Source organism: Pelobates fuscus, chromosome 9 (assembly GCF_036172605.1).
Source record: "Pelobates fuscus isolate aPelFus1 chromosome 9, aPelFus1.pri, whole genome shotgun sequence".
In the NCBI taxonomy this organism is placed as follows: domain Eukaryota; kingdom Metazoa; phylum Chordata; class Amphibia; order Anura; family Pelobatidae; genus Pelobates; species Pelobates fuscus.
In genome coordinates, this window is record NC_086325.1 from 9,152,065 (window position 1) to 9,172,539 (window position 20,475).

Below are 20,475 nucleotides of genomic sequence, written 5' to 3' on the forward strand. Positions count from 1 at the left end.
CCTGCATGTGACTGACCGTATTTTTCGCTCCATAAGACACACCTCACCGTAAGACGCACCTAGTTTTTAGAGGAAGAAACCCAGAAAAAAAATATTCTGAACAAACTGTCCCATAGTGTTTCTTACTATGGGACAGTTTGTACAGAATATTTTTTTTCTCCCCTGTCCCATAGTGTCCCCCCCTCCCATAGTCTTCTCCTCTCTCCCATAGTCTTCACTCACCCCCTCCCCATAGACTTCATCCACCCCCTCCCCATAGACTTCATCCACCCCCTCCCCATAGACTTCTTCCACCCCCTCCCCATAGACTTCATCTCCCCCCCATAGACTTCATCTCCCCCCCCTCCCCATAGACTTCATCTCCCCCCCCTCCCCATAGACTTCATCTCCCCCCCCTCCCCATAGACTTCATCTCCCCCCCCTCCCCATAGACTTCATCTCCCCCCCTCCCCATAGACTTCATCTCCCCCCCTCCCCATAGACTTCATCTCCCCCCCTCCCCATAGACTTCATCTCCCCCCCTCCCCATAGACTTCATCTCCCCCCCCATAGACTTCATCTCCCCCCCTCCCCATAGACTTCATCTCCCCCCCTCCCCATAGACTTCATCTCCCCCCCCATAGACTTCATCTCCCCCCCCCCATAGACTTCATCTCCCCCCCCCCATAGACTTCATCTCCCCCCCTCCCCATAGACTTCATCTCCCCCCCCTCCCCATAGACTTCATCTCCCCCCCCTCCCCATAGACTTCATCTCCCCCCCTCCCCATAGACTTCATCTCCCCCCCTCCCCATAGACTTCATCTCCCCCCCTCCCCATAGACTTCATCTCCCCCCCTCCCCATAGACTTCATCTCCCCCCCTCCCCATAGACTTCATCTCATCTCCCTCCCTCCCCATAGACTTCATCTCCCCCCTCCCCATAGACTTCATCTCCCCCCTCCCCATAGACTTCATCTCCCCCCTCCCCATAGACTTCATCCCCCCCCTCCCCATAGACTTCATCCCCCCCCTCCCCATAGACTTCATCCCCCCCTCCCCATAGACTTCATCCCCCCCCTCCCCATAGATAAATCTGCCTTCATAAGAAGCCTCCAGATGTGCCCAGATATTGATATTACAACTATGCAAATGTCATATTGTATTGACGGTGTAAGATAATTTCAATTTTAGTCAGTGGTCACACCAAAAAGCAGTAATCCATTGTTTGTTTTTTTTGTGTGTTTTTTTGAACAATTACTGATATTTGTTTTGATTTTTAGCCCTTTCACTACTTTACAATGCATTAAATATTTGGTATCTCCTTAATATACCATTAGATTTAGACTATTCCTTTAATATACCATAACCCCATCAACCATTTACTACACATTTTCAAAGTTAATAAAATATTAAATAAGTTTTTATTACAAATGAAAATGCATTAGCATTCTTCTCTCCCATACTGTCCCCCTCCCCTTGTCCCATAATTACTTACCTGTCTTGTAGCGTTGGCCGGCAGCACAGGGCGCACCGCGGTAGTGGAACTTGAATTTCATGTTCCGGTTTCCGGCGGGACTGAAAGGAAGTGCGCACTCAGCTTGTGCACACTTCCTTTCAGTCCCGCCGGAAACCGGAACCTGAAATTTAAGTTCCACTACCGCGGTGCGCCCTGTGCTGCCGGCCAACGCTGCAAGACAGGTAAGTAAAGCTTCATATTCGCTCCATAAGACGCACAGACATTTCCCCTCACTTTTGAGGGGAAAAAAAGTGCGTCTTATGGAGCGAAAAATACGGTACATAGTCTTCCTAAACACTTCCTGTAAAGTGTCATCTAATGTTTCAACTTCCTTAACTGCAAATTCTGTTTGGCTAGCGCTGCATAAATATAAACAAAGTGATTTAACCCCTTCAGGACGGAGTCAATAGTGCACGTTCTGATCAAAACAAAACGTAAACAAAAACTGGAATTTGCGCTATATGTCTGTTCAACCGTAATTCACCTCTTTCATATTAAATGCACCCACACTTATTATATATCATTTTGTTCAGGAGAAACAGGGCTTTCATTTCATATAAAATATTTATATATGAAACAATTTATTATGAATAAAATTAAAAAAAACTGTGAGAAATTTGATTTTTTTTTTTTAATTTGTAGTTCCGCCTCACATTTTAGCTGTAAATGTCATAATACTGTTAGGTTTTACTGCAACAAAATGCACATATTTGTAATCAGCGATGTCTCACGAGTACAACAGTACCCCCCATTAACAGGTTTTATGGTGTTTTGGAAAGTTACAGGGTCAAATATAGAACGTTCCATTTTCAAATTGAAATTTGCCAGATTAGTAATGTTACCTTTGAGACGGTGTGGTAGCCCAGGAATGAGAATTACCCCCATAATGGCATACCATTTGAAAAAGTAGACAACCCAAGGTATTGAACATGGGGTATGTTTAGTCTTTTTTAGTAGCCACTTAGTCACAAACACTGGCCAAAGTTAGCGTTCATATTTGTTTCTGTGTGAAAAAAGCAAAAAACTAATATTTGGCCAGTGTTTGTGACTAAGTGGCTACTAAAAATGACTGGACATACCCCATTTGCAATACCTTGGGTTGTCTACTTTTGCAAATGGTATGCCATCATGGGGGTAATTCTTATTCCTGGGCTACCATACGGTCTCAAAGGCAACATAACCAATCTGGCAAATTTCAATGTCAAAAAAATGAAATACGAGCCTTATATTTGACTCTCTAACTTTCCAAAACACCATAAAACCTGTACATGGGGGGTACTGTTATTCTTGGGAGACTTCACTAAACACAAATATTAGTGTTTTAAAACAGTAAAACATATTACAACAATAATATAGTCCATAAAAGTGCCGTTTGTTTGTAAAAAATGCAAAAAACGTCACTTTTACTTAAAATATCATCGTTGTAATACAATTTACCAGTTTGAAACACTAATATTTGAGTTCAGCGAAGTCTCCCGAGTAAAACAGTACCCCCTATATACAGGTTTTATGGTGTCTTGGAGAGTTACAGGGTCAAATATAGTGCTTGCGAATTAAATTCTCTGCACTTTCTCCCTGTGTTGTCAGGCATGTCAATCAAATTTTAATTAATTAAATGACATAATTATGTTAAAAAATTACTTAAATATACACGTAGAATTTTAATATATATGCATTTATAGGTATTTAAATTCTACGTGTATACTAATGTAATCTTTCATGTAATTATATGTATTTATCTATCTATATATATTTGCGGTTATTTGTATTTTATATATAGATAGATATATATATAGAATGTCATTCTAAGTGTATTCTGTTTCCAATATATATATATTAATAACAAAATACAGTTAGAATGAAATTACATATGAATATATAATTTATTTTAAATTTTGTTTCAATATTTTATTTATTTATTTTATTATTTTATTTATTTATTATTGTAATTATACGTATATATATATAATATATATATGTAGATCTATTATATATATAATATATATATACATATTATATATGTAACGTCATTCTAAGTGTATTTTAATACTAATATATATACTAATATTAATATTAAAATACATTACGTATGACGTTACATATATATAATATGTATATATATTATATATATAATATAAATACATATATTATATATATATAAATACTTGTATTTTATTTTAACATGTGTATTTAATTTTTTTTTTACACTACCTACCAGCAGGGGGACTCTCTAATATTTTAGACAGTCCCCCTGCTGGCAGATCCATAGCCAGCTATAGGGGGCCATGTGATCGCTCTTTGAGAGCGATCACATGGCCCCCGGGGGCCTCATTTGCCGGAGGGGGGCTGCCTGGGCTCTCAGGCAGATCCCCAGAAGAGGATCGCGGCGGAGGTAAGTATAGCTTACCTCCTGGGGGCTTCAGCCGTTACGGCGTTCTATGCCGCCGCAACGGCTTTAAAGCCCTTTAAAGCCGCGACGGCATAGAACGCCGTAACGGCGTTAAGGGGTTAAAGGGATTCAATAGTGCTAGGAAATCAAAGCCGTTTTCCTGGCAGTATAGGTTTAAAAGGTGCCCCCCTCCCTCGCGCCCCCTCCTGCGGGGCTGAAGGGATTGTAGCAGAGCCCTAGTCCTGTCCAGTACTTTCCTCTGCTGGATCCCCAAGGGTAGAAATTAGGAACAAGAAATTGCCAAGTAAATAGCCCACCTCCTCCCCAGCAACTGGACGACACACAGTTCTGGGAGTAAAACTGAAGTTTATTCTGCCACACACGGCTTTTATACACTGACCCCTAGCATAGGGTTTTCATATCAAGAACACAAGGGTTTCTTCCCAAGAGCCTCTGTGTTTGGGAGATAATTAAGCCCAAATTAGGATAATTCAATTATCTCTCTAACACAGAAACTAACATGTATATTTTACAATATCCCCAAAATACATGAAAATAATACAGGAACCCAATAAAAAATGAGCTGAAGTGGTCTGTGTGCCTACAATGTCCCTTTAACTCCTAAAAGGCAGAGAATTGAGCAGTGAAACTTCAGAGGCACGATCTATACACCCAAACTGCTTCATTATGCTAAAGTTGTTTTGATGTCTATAGTGTCCCTTTAACTCCATAATAGTGATTAGCACGTACAATATTACTTACATTGGATAAGACAGGTACACCAATCTGCATAAAAAATCTATTTCTCTTCAGATAAGTCTATTTAATAAGTTATGTTGGCCTTCTCCACCATGTGTAATATAAAACACAAAGAAACATCGAAAAACAAAATAGTGAACACTTTGCCGGACACATAAATTGTCTTTCACTTAAAAGTAAAGAGCCGAAACTGAGCTCTAATAACTGGGTCTGACAGTGTGCAGCAAAATGTACCCCCCCCTTCTTTTATTATTGGCACTTACATAGCGCCAACATATACCACAGCGCTTTACATTATCATAAAGGGGGAAATTTAATAATATGTCAGACAATTACAATATTTTACAGAAACAATATGTAGCTGAAGACCCTGCTTTAATGCAAATGCAAATTCCATCGGATTCCCTGCATTTTCACCATCAATGTCCAAGTGTAGCAAGAGATAGAGGTAACGTGCTGCCCCTTGCGTTGGCGCGCTGTGAAGACAAGAGGCCAATAACGCCTTTTCTGTAAAATGTCTGATGGAAGATGTAGCGGCACCCCGGTGTAGTAGGGGTTTACGCCGCTGAGAAGGTGTCCTTTCCCCCAAGCACGAAGTTAGCTACAGCATAACAGGTTCCCCATAATTACGATATCCAAGTAATAGTCATCCCCTCCAAGCACGAGACGAGACTCTGTGTTGAGGGTCAAAGTAGGAATAATGTTTATTCGGTAACTCGGGCTTTTATGCCGTACAACAACTCCTCCCCGTATCCGGAGGAGATAATACATTTACAGTGGGAGTCACTCCCACTGTACCGAGCAGAATATTATACCATTATTACAAGTTTATATAACACACACAATATGCAACGAAAATACATTGTGCTACGTGTATTAGGGAACGGAGATCTAGGGGAACAATATACGTGAAAATCCCCTAGATCGGTTGGGCCGTTCGCCAGATACACGTTTGCACCAATTACTCAAAAACTATACAAGATAAACGAAAACTCTCTGTTGGACCGGGTGTCTTTAGTTCGGTACTTTGGATCCGTCGACTAGCATGGGCGTACGTCGTTGGTAAGGTCGGAATTCGTCGTGTGGAAAGTTCGGTCATTAGTCCACGCGGTCAAAATGGCCGCGACCCATTGTTCTCTCCACGTGGCGATGTATACCGTACGGATCCACAAGTACCCGAAATCCACAATAATCCATATGCAACGGCAATTCTCCGAGATGGTATCTGTTACACCAGAAAGGGGTCTGTCACACGGCTCCCTCCTAGTGGTACACTCCGGCAGACCTGGATTGATCCTTTCGGATTAACTTAGGGATGACCGGAATTCATTTGTCCGGAGAATTGTCCAGTTGTCGAGACAACCCATCGGCGTTGCCATTTAGCTTACCGGGTCGATAGCTGATGGTGAAATTGTACGTTTGCAGGGCCAAGCTCCATCTTAGCAATCTGCCGTTGTCTCCTGCGACCCGGTTAAGCCATACCAATGGATTGTGATCTGTTACCAAAGAGAATTCCTGTCCATACAAATAAGGTGTTAGTTTTTTCAATGCCCATACCAGGGCCAGGCACTCTTTCTCTACGGCCGCATAACTCACTTCCCTCGGTAACAGCTTTCGGCTGAGGTATGCGACCGGATGCTCTTTTCCATCTTCCCCGATTTGGCTCAGCACAGCCCCCAGTCCATACATGGAAGCGTCTGTATGTACAAGGAAACGTTTGTTAGGTACTGGGGCAGCCAAGACAGGAGCATTAACAAGAGCATGTTTGAGAGATTGAAATGCGGCTTCGCAAGCGGGAGACCACAGGACCTGTCTGGGTAAATTCTTTTTGGTCAAGTCAGTCAAAGGTTTGGCTACCGTGCTATAATCAGGGACAAAGCGTCTATAGTACCCGGCGGTCCCTAAGAAGGCCAATACCTGGGTCTTGGTATTCGGTGTGGGCCAGTTTGCTACTGCCTCAACCTTGGCAGGCTCCGGTCTCTGGTTTCCACACCCCACCCGATGTCCCAGGTATTGGACCTCGGCCATTCCTAGATGGCATTTCTCGGGTTTTAGTGTCAGGCCCGCGGCCCGAATCTTATCTAGGACTACCCCTACGTGGACTAAATGTTCTTCCCAAGACTCACTGTAGATCGCAATGTCATCCAGGTATGCACACGCAAACTCCTGGAAGCCATCGAGGAGCCGATCCACCATTCGCTGGAACGTAGCCGGGGCATTTTTCATCCCGAATGGCATGACCTTAAATTGGTATAAGCCAAACGGGGTGACAAAGGCCGACTTGGGGACGGCATCCTCGGCCAGGGGGATCTGCCAATAACCCTTGCAGAGGTCTATGGTAGAGAGGTAGTTACCCCTGGCTATGCGATCTAATAATTCGTCTACCCGAGGCATGGGGTAAGCGTCAGTGGTAGTCTTTTCATTTAGCCGCCTGTAGTCGACGCAGAACCGAGTGGTTCCGTCTTTCTTGGGGACTAAGACTACGGGAGAGGCCCAGGGACTGTCGGATGGCTCAATGACCCCCAGCTGTGTCATTTCCCGTATTTCCTTCAGCATTCCGTCCCGGACGGCTTCCGGAATACGGTACGGGGGTTGTCGGAGGGGGGCCTGCCCTGGGGTCTCTACTTTGTGTATGGCCAGGGTTGTGTATCCTGGCTCCTGGGAGAAGGTACTCTGCTTCTCCCATAGGAGCTGTCTAGCCTGCTCTAGCTCCGTAGGGTTCAGTCGTTCTCCCAGCTTCACTAGGCTAACTGGGTCGGGGTGAGTCTCCTTTTCCAGCAGGTCAGGTAGGGGTAAATTTTCGGGGTCATCAGTAGCTGGGGCACAAACAGCGTTAACATCTTCCTGTCGCTCTTGGTACTCTTTCAACATGTTCACATGAAAGGAGCGTTGGATCCTTTCATCTGCACAGCTGGCAATAAGGTAGGTGGTATCACAGAGTTGGGCTAAAACCTTGTAAGGACCCTGCCACGCAGCCTGCAGTTTGTTGTCCTTCACCGGTTTTAGCACCAATACCTTCTGCCCTATATGGAACAGTCGTTGCCGGGCACCCCTATCGTACCATCGTTTCTGTCGCCCCTGGGCCGCCTGGAGATTCTCCCTTACCAATAGGGAGAGTTGCTCCATGCGGTCCCGGAGCTCCAGGACATATGGCACAATAGGTGTCCCTGCCTGTTCGGTTTCCCCTTCCCAGTGGTCCCGAATGAGATCGAGGGGTCCTCGCACCCTCCTCCCATACAATAACTCAAAGGGAGAAAAACCCGTAGATTCTTGGGGGACCTCCCTATAGGCAAATAACAGGTGGGGTAAGAATCTCTCCCAGTCTCTGCAACCGTCCGTAAAGGTCCTCAACATTTGTTTGAGAGTCCCATTAAAGCGCTCACAGAGACCGTTAGTTTGGGGATGGTACGGGGAACTGAGCAGGGGTTTAATGTGGCACACTTTCCATAACTGCTGTGTGAGTACGGCAGTGAACTGGGTTCCCTGGTCGGATAGGATTTCTTTAGGGAACCCCACCCGAGTGAATATCTTAACCAAGGCATCGGCTACCGTCTCCGCTTCAATATTCGGCAGGGGTACCGCCTCGGGGTACCGGGTCCCATAGTCCACCACGGTAAGAATGTACTTCTTACCGGACGGGCTATGTCGCGCTAGGGGGCCTACAATGTCGACGGCGACCCTATAGAAGGGTTCCCCAATGATCGGCATCGACATTAATTTGGCCTTCGGGCGATCTCCCCTCTTACCCACCCGTTGGCAAGTGTCACAGGTTCTGCAATATTGTCGCACGTCCCGGTTAAACCCTGGCCAGAAGAAATTCTGGGTAATCCTATGGGCCGTGCGACGTACTCCTGAATGGCCAGCTAAGGGTATATCGTGAGCGATCCTCATGATCTCTCGCCTGTATTTTTTCGGTAGCACTAGTTGCTTCTGTGGGACGGGGTTTTTACCTGCTGCGGGCTCCTGGGGGATCCTATACAGTCTATCCCCCACCCACTCGTAGCTTTCCCCATCTGTCCCCGGTTCCCCTTTCTCTGCCTTATCCCTATATTTCCGGAGAGTGACGTCTTCCCGCGTCTCCCTCCCAAAAGTCTCAGGGGTATCCCAGTCTAAGGGGGTCTGTCCCAAGGTCACAGTCGGAGGGTCAGATCTTACCTGGGTCTCCGCGACTGGCGGGCCGATTCCAATAGCACGAGCCTGAGCCCGGGTGGTGACAGGGCAGGCTCCAGCAGGGCCTTGAGGAGCAAAAGCGGACAACAGCGGGGCTAAGTCATTTCCCAAAAGTACTTCCGCGGGTAGCCCTTTCATCAGGCCCACATTCACTTGGCCAGCTCCCACCCCCCAATCCAAATGCACTCGGGCCGTGGGGAGGCGATGTACTGCACCCCCGGCCACTCTAACGGCCACCGTTTGGCCAGTATGTTCTTTTTCTGGGACCAGGTCGTGTTGAATCAAGGTTAAGGTGGCCCCAGTGTCTCGTAACCCACTGACAACTTGTCCATTCACTCGGACTGTTTGTCGGTGATGCTGCCGGTTGTCTACAGCAGCCGCATATAGGGGATTGGCCTCGTGTAAAATCTCCCATTGCTCTTCCCCCAGGGGTTGGGCTTCAATGCAATGGGCCCCTGAGGTAAAAGGTCGGGGGTTCCCTTCAGCAGGCTTCCTCCAGGACGTTTGTCGAGCGGGATCAAGTGGGCATTTGTCCCTCAGGTGACCCACTTGCTGACACCTATGGCACCGCCGGCGGTCCGGGACACTTGACTGGGTGAAGCGGGAGGGAGTGTTGTAGCTAGGTTGGATAGTGGGGGTGGTTGGAGTAGGGCCGACAGGGCGGCTTTCTACTCGGGCAGCTGTCTTTTGGACCGAGAGATCGGGTTTGCGGGCGTCTGCATACTCGTCGGCCAACCGGGCGGCTTCGGGTAGGGTAAGTGGTCTCCTATCCCGAATCCACTCTCTGAGCTCCTTGTCCACCTTTTCAAAAAAATGTTCCAACAAAAACAACTGTAAAACCTCCTCCGCGGTGGTAGCTTGGCACCCATCCATCCAGTGGCCAGCCGTGCGTTGTAATCGGCAGGCCCATTCGGTGTAGGAGTCACCGGTTTGCTTTCGGGATTCCCGGAAGCGTCTCCGATATGCTTCGGGGGTTACCGCATATCGGGACAATAGAGCTTCTTTTACCAATCGGTAGCTTCCCACCTCATGGTCCGGGATCGCCCGGAAAGCATCGCTGGCTCGTCCGGATAATTTGCCAGACAAAATTTTGACCCACTCCTCGGAGGGTACTTTATGCAGGGCACATTGACGTTCAAAGTCCGCTAGGTATTGGTCAATCTCCCCCTCTGCTTCCACAAAATTTTTAAAAGCGGCAAAGTGTACTTTCCTCTTTTCCTCGGGAGTTTGGAAAGTCCCCGCAATTGGACTGGTGCCTGTGGAAGTCTGGCGCCGGTTGGCATCGACTGCCGCAATGACTTGGGTTACAATCCTAGGTGAGGGGTTTGGTCCGTAGTGAGCCAGCCTTACCCTCACCTCGTGGTCGAATTGTTCATCTGCTGGCGTTCGGACCAAAGCGATCTCCGGTTCTGGGTTTGGTTCGACATCCAGTCCGTCATTCTGTTCAGCTAAGTCCAATGCGACCAACTCTGCCAAAATGTCTCTTTTCTTTTTGTTGCTAGCCGAACGACCACGGCTCTCCAACAAGTCTTTTAGGGTAGATCGTTTCAACCTTCCGTAGTAGGCCTCCATCCTGATTGCTCTCGGTAGCTGTCCTTCTGGGGTGAAAGAACGATCCCACCGCTGCCACCAATTGTAGCGGCACCCCGGTGTAGTAGGGGTTTACGCCGCTGAGAAGGTGTCCTTTCCCCCAAGCACGAAGTTAGCTACAGCATAACAGGTTCCCCATAATTACGATATCCAAGTAATAGTCATCCCCTCCAAGCACGAGACGAGACTCTGTGTTGAGGGTCAAAGTAGGAATAATGTTTATTCGGTAACTCGGGCTTTTATGCCGTACAACAACTCCTCCCCGTATCCGGAGGAGATAATACATTTACAGTGGGAGTCACTCCCACTGTACCGAGCAGAATATTATACCATTATTACAAGTTTATATAACACACACAATATGCAACGAAAATACATTGTGCTACGTGTATTAGGGAACGGAGATCTAGGGGAACAATATACGTGAAAATCCCCTAGATCGGTTGGGCCGTTCGCCAGATACACGTTTGCACCAATTACTCAAAAACTATACAAGATAAACGAAAACTCTCTGTTGGACCGGGTGTCTTTAGTTCGGTACTTTGGATCCGTCGACTAGCATGGGCGTACGTCGTTGGTAAGGTCGGAATTCGTCGTGTGGAAAGTTCGGTCATTAGTCCACGCGGTCAAAATGGCCGCGACCCATTGTTCTCTCCACGTGGCGATGTATACCGTACGGATCCACAAGTACCCGAAATCCACAATAATCCATATGCAACGGCAATTCTCCGAGATGGTATCTGTTACACCAGAAAGGGGTCTGTCACAGAAGATATTTGAGATGGAAGTGGGGATTAGATTTAGTGTAAAACCCCTAAACCCCCATAAATGAATACAGATATTAAACAGGTGAAGACTATGCCCTCAGGGTTTCACCAAAGACTGTATATTACCTCATCGTGTCTTTTGGTTTATTTAAGGTGGTATTTTACCCTCTGCTTCACATGTAGTGTTGAATTATACAGGGTTATTCACTATAGTGGGAATTAGAAGTGAATTTTAAATTTATGTTCAAAATATCCAAACTGGGAAAATTCTTTAACTTGGCATTCCACTGCAAAATTGAGAAACAAGTATTTTTTTTATAAATCACTGTTTAATAGATATACCCCAAATGAAAACATTTATGAATTTAGTGCTGCATTTTGTTTATTGCATTTTGTTTTATATATCTAAAACAAATCTATTGTCTGCTGCCTTTGTAAGCCCTCCCCTTCTAACCCCACCCACACTTTTTGCTTCTGTCCAATCACAGGCTTCCCAATGCAGCTCAATGAGAAGGGGGGGAGTAACAAGGTATTTTAGAAAAGTGACAATTTCTATTCAAATCTGTATTTTTTGTGAGCAAGCTTAAGTGCTCTAGGGAACTGGAGTGTCCCTGTAAGCCAGGTATGCTTTCATGCTGTCTACTCTGGCCTTAAATTTGAACTTGTCCTTGAATTCTCAGCACAATGCCCATTTTTATTTCTGTAAGTAGTTTTATATTTGTGGAGATAGACGGATGTCCACGATTTAGGTTACATAGTTACATAGTTACATAGCTGAAAAGAGATATGCGTCCATCATGTTCAGCCTTCCTCACATATGCTTTTGCTGTTGATCCAAAAGAAGGCAAAAAACCCAGTCTGAAGCGCTTCCAATTTTGCAACAAACTAGGAAACAAAATTCCTTCTTGACCCCAGAATGGCAGTCAGATGTCTCCTTGGATCAAGCAGCTATTACCCCACCTTACCCTGGGCTGGTTGCTGCCCTGTTCCTTTTCGTTGGTTTTGGACATAATTTGAGTAATGCACACGTTGAATTAGGGAGTATTCCCACTGGGTGCTCCAGGAAGGGAGGGCAAACCCCACAGTGACTCTAGGCACACCCAGCACTTTCCTCAAGCAAGCGATCTATTATGGTACAGCTGGTTCTTCACGAATTAGTGTGAGTATTAATAGAAGTTTATCCTACGGTGGTTAATAACATTACAGTTTGAAATACATACATTTTGCCAAGGCATTGTATGTGATCTCACCAGCTGCTCTCCCGAGAGCACTTCTAGCAGTTTGGTGACGATGTACCCATCTCGAAGGTCATTGTAGAGGTCAGTGACCCGGCACGGCACCTTGGACAGGTGAGAATTCATCCACTTCGTGAAGGTCTTTTTTTGGACTGCGTCTCGTTCATCTAAACAAAAAGCGAAGGATGAAGTCAGAGGCTGGGAGCACACCCCACATTTCATATTATCTTCTTAAAGGACACCCGACACCTTAAACTAGATTCTAACATCATAATCCTGTCATCTATTTTGGAAATGAAATTGTTTTGTTCTTAAAGTTTAGTACATCCCTACCTTTAGTATATAACAGGATCCTTCAGCCATATACATTGTGTCAGACAGTGTTTCCATGTGACAGTCTCTATGGTCTTTCCTGCTTCACTCCCTTTACTGAACTATTAACATATTCTACATGGAGGCTATACTAAACACTATTCCAGGCTATCCCAGGTATCTACTACCCTTTCTATATCACTGTTACTGCTCCCACTGGGAGGCTATCCCAGGTATCTACTACCCTTTCTATATCACTGTTACTGCTCCCACTGGAAGGCTATTCCAGGTATCTACTACCCTTTCTATATCACTGTTACTGCTCCCACTGGGAGGCTATTCCAGGTATCTACTACCCTTTCTATATCACTGTTACTGCTCCCACTGGAAGGCTATTCCAGGTATCTCCTACCCTTTCTATATCACTGTTACTGCTCCCACTGGGAGGCTATTCCAGGTATCTACTACCCTTTCTATATCACTGTTACTGCTCCCACTGGAAGGCTATTCCAGGTATCTCCTACCCTTTCTATATCACTGTTACTGCTCCCACTGGGAGGCTATCCCTGGTATCTACTACCCTTTCTATATCAATGTTACTGCTCCCACTGGAAGGCTATTGCAGGTATCTACTACCCTTTCTATATCGCTGTTACTGCTCCCACTGGGAGGCTATTCCAGGTATCTACTACCCTTTCTATATCGCTGTTACTGCTCCCACTGCAAGGCTATTCCAGGTATCTACTACCCTTTATATATCACTGTTACTGCTTCCACTGGGAGGCTATCCCAGGTATCTACTACCCTTTCTATATCACTGTTACTGCTCCCACTGGAAGGCTATTGCAGGTATCTACTACCCTTTCTATATCGCTGTTACTGCTCCCACTGGAAGGCTATTCCAGGTATCTACTACCCTTTCTATATCACTGTTACTGCTCCCACTGGAAGGCTATTCCTGGTATCTACTACCCTTTCTATATCAATGTTACTGCTCCCACTGGAAGGCTATTCCAGGTATCTACTACCCTTTCTATATCACTGTTAATGCTCCCACTGGAAGGCTATTCCAGGTATCTACTACCCTTTCTATATCAATGTTACTGCTCCCACTGGAAGGCTATTCCAGGTATCTACTACCCTTTCTATATCACTGTTACTGCTCCCACTGGAAGGCTATTCCTGGTATCTACTACCCTTTCTATATCAATGTTACTGCTCCCACTGGAAGGCTATTCCAGGTATCTACTACCCTTTCTATATCACTGTTAATGCTCCCACTGGAAGGCTATTCCAGGTATCTACTACCCTTTCTATATCGCTGTCACCGCTCCCACTGGAAGGCTATTCCGGGTATCTACTACCCTTTCTATGTCACTGTTACTGCTCCCACTGGAAGGCTATCCCAGGTATCTACTACCCTTTCTATATCACTGTTACTGCTCCCACTGGAAGGCTATTCCAGGTATCTACTACCCTTTCTATATCACTGTTACTGCTCCCACTGGAAGGCTATTCCAGGTATCTACTACCCTTTCTATATCACTGTTACTGCTCCCACTGGAAGGCTATTCCAGGTATCTACTACCCTTTCTATATCACTGTTACTGCTCCCACTGGAAGGCTATTCCAGGTATCTACTACCCTTTCTATATCACTGTTACAGCTCCCACTGGGAGGCTATCCCAGGTATCTACTACCCTTTCTATATCACTGTTACTGCTCCCACTGGAAGGCTATTCCAGGTATCTACTACCCTTTCTATATCACTGTTACTGCTCCCACTGGAAGGCTATTCCAGGTATCTACTACCCTTTCTATATCACTGTTACCGCTCCCACTGGAAGGCTATTCCAGGTATCTACTACCCTTTCTATATCACTGTTACTGCTCCCACTGGAAGGCTATCCCAGGTATCTACTACCCTTTCTATATCACTGTTACTGCTCCCACTGGAAGGCTATCCCAGGTATCTACTACCCTTTCTATATCACTGTTACTGCTCCCACTGGAAGGCTATTCCAGGTATCTACTACCCTTTCTATATCACTGTTACTGCTCCCACTGGAAGGCTATTCCAGGTATCTACTACCCTTTCTATATCACTGTTACCGCTCCCACTGGAAGGCTATTCCAGGTATCTACTACCCTTTCTATATCACTGTTACTGCTCCCACTGGGAGGCTATCCCAGGTATCTACTACCCTTTCTATATCACTGTTACTGCTCCCACTGGAAGGCTATTCCAGGTATCTACTACCCTTTCTATATCACTGTTACCGCTCCCACTGGAAGGCTATTCCAGGTATCTACTACCCTTTCTATATCACTGTTACTGCACCCACTGGGAGGCTATCCCAGGTATCTACTACCCTTTCTATATCAATGTTACTGCACCCACTGGAAGGCTATCCCAGGTATCTACTACCCTTTCTATATCACTGTTACTGCTCCCACTGGAAGGCTATTCCAGGTATCTACTACCCTTTCTATATCGCTGTTACTGCTCCCACTGGAAGGCTATTCCAGGTATCTACTACCCTTTCTATATCACTGTTACTGCTCCCACTGGAAGGCTATTCCAGGTATCTACTACCCTTTCTATATCACTGTTACAGCTCCCACTGGGAGGCTATTCCTGGTATCTACTACCCTTTCTATATCACTGTTACAGCTCCCACTGGGAGGCTATCCCAGGTATCTACTACCGTTTCTATATCACTGTTACTGCTCCCACTGGAAGGCTATTCCAGGTATCTACTACCCTTTCTATATCACTGTTACTGCTCCCACTGGAAGGCTATTCCAGGTATCTACTACCCTTTCTATATCACTGTTACTGCTCCCACTGGAAGGCTATTCCAGGTATCTACTACCCTTTCTATATCACTGTTACTGCTCCCACTGGAAGGCTATTCCAGGTATCTACTACCCTTTCTATATCGCTGTTACTGCTCCCACTGGAAGGCTATTCCAGATATCTACTACCCTTTCTATATCACTGTTACTGCTCCCACTGGAAGGCTATTCCAGATATCTACTACCCTTTCTATATCACTGTTACTGCACCCACTGGAAGGCTATTCCAGGTATCTACTACCCTTTCTATATCACTGTTACTCCTCCCACTGGAAGGCTATTCCAGGTATCTACTACCCTTTCTATATCACTGTTACTGCTCCCACTGGAAGGCTATTCCAGGTATCTACTACCCTTTCTATATCACTGTTACAGCTCCCACTGGGAGGCTATTCCTGGTATCTACTACCCTTTCTATATCACTGTTACAGCTCCCACTGGGAGGCTATCCCAGGTATCTACTACCCTTTCTATATCACTGTTACTGCTCCCACTGGGAGGCTATCCCAGGTATCTACTACCCTTTCTATATCACTGTTACTGCTCCCACTGGGAGGCTATTCCTGGTATCTACTACCCTTTCTATATCACTGTTACAGCTCCCACTGGTAGGCTATTCCAGGTATCTACTACCCTTTCTATATCACTATATCTGCCCAACATACCCCTGTCTTTATAATGAGATGATCTACCTGCCAAAGCTTTTATCCGGGAGCATTCAAACAGTTTTCCTGTCGCGACAGGTTCATCCCACGGGTGCTCTGTAGGATCCCACCTGTTGTTATTATTTGGGGGGGTGTGAACCTCCATGTTTTCCAGTTCAGGGCTAACATGTGCCATCACAATAACCTGCAAAACAGTGAGAAGGGAGAGTGGACCCCCAGAAAGTCACCCTGTAATAACCAGCAGGCATTAAATTAAATTACTCATATTACGTCTGGTTGGAGTAGGTCGCACCTACCAGACATCAATTTGGAAACCCTCAGAGGCACAGCATACCTTCCTGAAAAATAGACAGACAATTACTGAGACTGTGTGTGTGACAGTGTACTCGCTGTGTAACCTGACATACTGTGTGACAGTGTACTCGCTGTGTAACCAGACTGTGTGACAGTGTATTCGCTGTGTAACCTGACAGACTGTGTGACAGTGTACTCGCTGTGTAACCAGACAGACTGTGTGACAGTGTACTCGCTGTGTAACCAGACAGACTGAGTGACAGTGTACTCGCTGTGTAACCAGACAGAGTGACAGTGTACTCGCTGTGTAACCAGACAGAGTGACAGTGTACTCGCTGTGTAACGTGACATACTGTGTGACAGTGTACTCGCTGTGTAACCTGACAGACTGAGTGACAGTGTACTTGCTGTGTAACCTGACAGACTGAGTGACAGTGTACTCGCTGTGTAACCTGACAGACTGTGTGGCAGTATACTCGCTGTGTAACCTGACAGACTGAGTGACAGTGTACTCGCTGTGTAACGTGACAGACTGTGTGACAGTGTACTCGCTGTGTAACGTGACAGACTGTGTGACAGTGTACTCGCTGTGTAACCTGACAGACTGTGTGACAGTGTACTCGCTGTGTAACCAGACAGACTGTGTGACAGTGTACTCGCTGTGTAACCAGACAGACTGAGTGACAGTGTACTCGCTGTGTAACCTGACAGACTGTGTGACAGTGTACTCGCTGTTTAGACTGTGTGTGAGACGGTATCTGTGCATTAGTGGGACGAGCCCATGCAGGTCACGTAAAGCTTGCTGCGAGAGCCATGTAGGATAGTTTCAGCACCCTCTATATACAAGCTATAGGTGCAGTATGGGAGCTGCAGGGTCAGTACTCTATCAGCATTCAATGTGAATATATTATACACTGAACAAAATTATAAACGCAACACTTTTGTTTTTGCCCCCATTTTTCATGAGCTGAACTCCAAGATCTAAGACTTTTTCTATGTACACAAAAGGCCTATTTCTCTCAAATATTGTTCACAAATCTGTCTAAATCTGTGTTAGTGAGCACTTCTCCTTTGCCGAGATAATCCATCCACCTCACAGGTGTGGCATATCAAGATGCTGATTAGACAGCATGATTACTGCACAGGTGTGGCATATCGAGATGCTGATTAGACAGCGTGATTATTGCACAGGTGTGGCATAGAGATGCTGATTAGACAGCATGATTATTGCACAGGTGTGGCATATCGAGATGCTGATTAGACAGCATGATTATTGCACAGGTGTGGCATATCGAGATGCTGATTAGACAGCATGATTATTGCACAGGTGTGGCATATCGAGATGCTGATTAGACAGCATGATTATTGCACAGGTGTGGCATATCAAGATCCTGATTAGACAGCATGATTATTGCACAGGTGTGGCATATGAGATGCTGATTAGACAGCGTGATTATTGCACAGGTGTGGCATATCAAGATGCTGATTAGCTGATTAGACAGCATGATTATTGCACAGGTGTGGCATATCGAGATGCTGATTAGACAGCATGATTATTGCACAGGTGTGGCATATCGAGATGCTGATTAGACAGCATGATTACTGCACAGGTGTGGCATATCAAGATGCTGATTAGCTGATTAGACAGCATGATTATTGCACAGGTGTGGGATATTGAGATGCTGATTAGACAGCATGATTATTGCACAGGTGTGGCATATCAAGATGCTGATTAGACAGCATGATTATTGCCCACGTGTGGCATATCGAGATGCTGATTAGACAGCATGATTACTGCACAGGTGTGGCATATCAAGATGCTGATTAGCTGATTAGACAGCATGATTATTGCACAGGTGTGGCATATCGAGATGCTGATTAGACAGCGTGATTATTGCACAGGTGTGGGATATCAAGATGCTGATTAGACAGCATGATTATTGCACAGGTGTGGCATATCGAGATGCTGATTAGACAGCATGATTATTGCACAGGTGTGGCATATCGAGATGCTGATTAGACAGCATGATTATTGCACAGGTGTGGCATATCAATATGCTGATTAGACAGCATGGTTATTGCACAGGTGTGGCATATCAAGATGCTGATTAGACAACGTGATTATTGCACAGGTGTGGCATTTTAAGATGCTGATTAGACAGCATGATTATTGCACAGGTGTGGCATATCGAGATGCTGATTAGACAGCATGATTATTGCACAGGTGTGCCTGTGTGGTCTTGATAAAAGTCCAGATGGGACTGAAACGTTGACACTTTTTACTTGAAATTTTTGCTGCAATAAAGAAGCATTATTTTTGAACCATATCAAGTCCTGTGAGGGCTTTCCTACAAGGTATTCTATATTATGGCCAGGATTAGCACCAAGGCATTACAAGCCCGGGAGCAGTGAGTGCGGGACACGAGGAGTTTATATATCTTGCTGTATCCTCCCATGGAAGGAAGGCCAGTAGTGTATAATAATAATAAAATATATTGCAGTATCCCCCCCATGGAAGGAAGGCCAGTAGTGTATAATAATAATAATAAAATATATTGCAGTATCCCCCCATGGAAGGAAGGCCAGTAGTGTATAATAATAATAATAATATAATATATTGCAGTATCCCCCCATGGAAGGAAGGCCAGTAGTGTATAATAATAATATAATATATTGCAGTATCCCCCCATGGAAGGAAGGCCAGTAGTGTATAATAATAATAATAATAATAATAATATAATATATTGCAGTATCCCCCCATGGAAGGAAGGCCAGTAGTATATAATATTAATATAATACATTGCAGTATCCCCCCCATGGAAGGAAGGCCAGTAGTGTATTATAATAATATAATATAATATATTGCAGTATCCCCCCATGGAAGGAAGGCCAGTAGTGTATAATAATAATAATAATAATATAATATAATATATTGCAGTATCCCCCCATGGAAGGAAGGCCAGTAGTGTATAATAATATAATATAATATAATACATTGCAGTATCCCCCCATGGAAGGAAGGCCAGTAGTGTATAATAATATAATATAATATAATACATTGCAGTATCCCCCCATGGAAGGAAGGCCAGTAGTGTATAATAATATAATATAATACATTGCAGTATCCCCCCATGGAAGGAAGGCCAGTAGTGTATAATAATATAATATAATATAATACATTGCAGTATCCCCCCATGGAAGGAAGGCCAGTAGTGTATAATAATATAATATAATATAATACATTGCAGTATCCCCCCATGGAAGGAAGGCCAGTAGTGTATAATAATATAATATAATATAATACATTGCAGTATCCCCCCCAGGCAATGTCAGCCTCTCCCCCCTCCCATCCTGCTCCCAATATACAGATAGCTCAGTGACCCCCTTACCAGGCTCTGCCCCGCACAGCTGCTAACAGTAATAATAACAATACAGATTAGTAATAATATTATTGTTATTATTAGTATTATTGCAGGAGAGGACAATGCTGCAAACCCCCATCTCCAGCATCCATGGACCAGCCAGCCAGAGAGCCGCGCATGCGCACTCCGCGCTCACCACTAGGGGGCTCCCGAGGGCTCAAGGAGAAAATCCCGGCGCTCACCTGTAGAGGGCGCCTGTGCGCAGAGATACGCATGCGCAGTAAGAGGGAGACCGCGTCTGGCTCACCTGGAAACAGTCCAAAGGCACAGCCGCAGAGTTCAAAACACTAGAGACACAACCACTGCCTGACCGGAGAATTTCCTCTATAGCATGCCCGCTGTACAGAGAGTATGTGTTACACAGCACCGAGCGTCGGGAGCCTGGAGGGTGAATGGAGAATTCGGAGTCCGGAAACCCCAGCGGGTTATAATACAGACATGCCGTGCTGGCTGTGCTATGTCTCGGGTGCTCGAACTCCATAGCCTGCAATTCATACTGTGTGCCATTAGGGGGCG

At 45.3% G+C, this 20,475-nt stretch overlaps 1 protein-coding gene across 1 annotated transcript in view; it reads right to left on the reverse strand.

The window, feature by feature from the left end:
- SPTBN4 (spectrin beta, non-erythrocytic 4) overlaps window positions 1–20,029 on the reverse strand; it is a 142,565-nt gene extending 122,536 nt beyond the window's left edge. The window contains exons 1-3 of the mRNA XM_063431082.1: window positions 19,927–20,029; window positions 16,271–16,427; window positions 12,423–12,574 (exon numbers count right to left, since the gene is read on the reverse strand). Of these exons, the coding sequence (XP_063287152.1) occupies window positions 12,423–12,574; window positions 16,271–16,418 (300 nt within the window). The 5' untranslated portion in view covers window positions 16,419–16,427; window positions 19,927–20,029. The remainder of the gene's footprint in view (window positions 1–12,422; window positions 12,575–16,270; window positions 16,428–19,926) is intronic.
- Window positions 20,030–20,475: the final 446 nt, after the last annotated feature.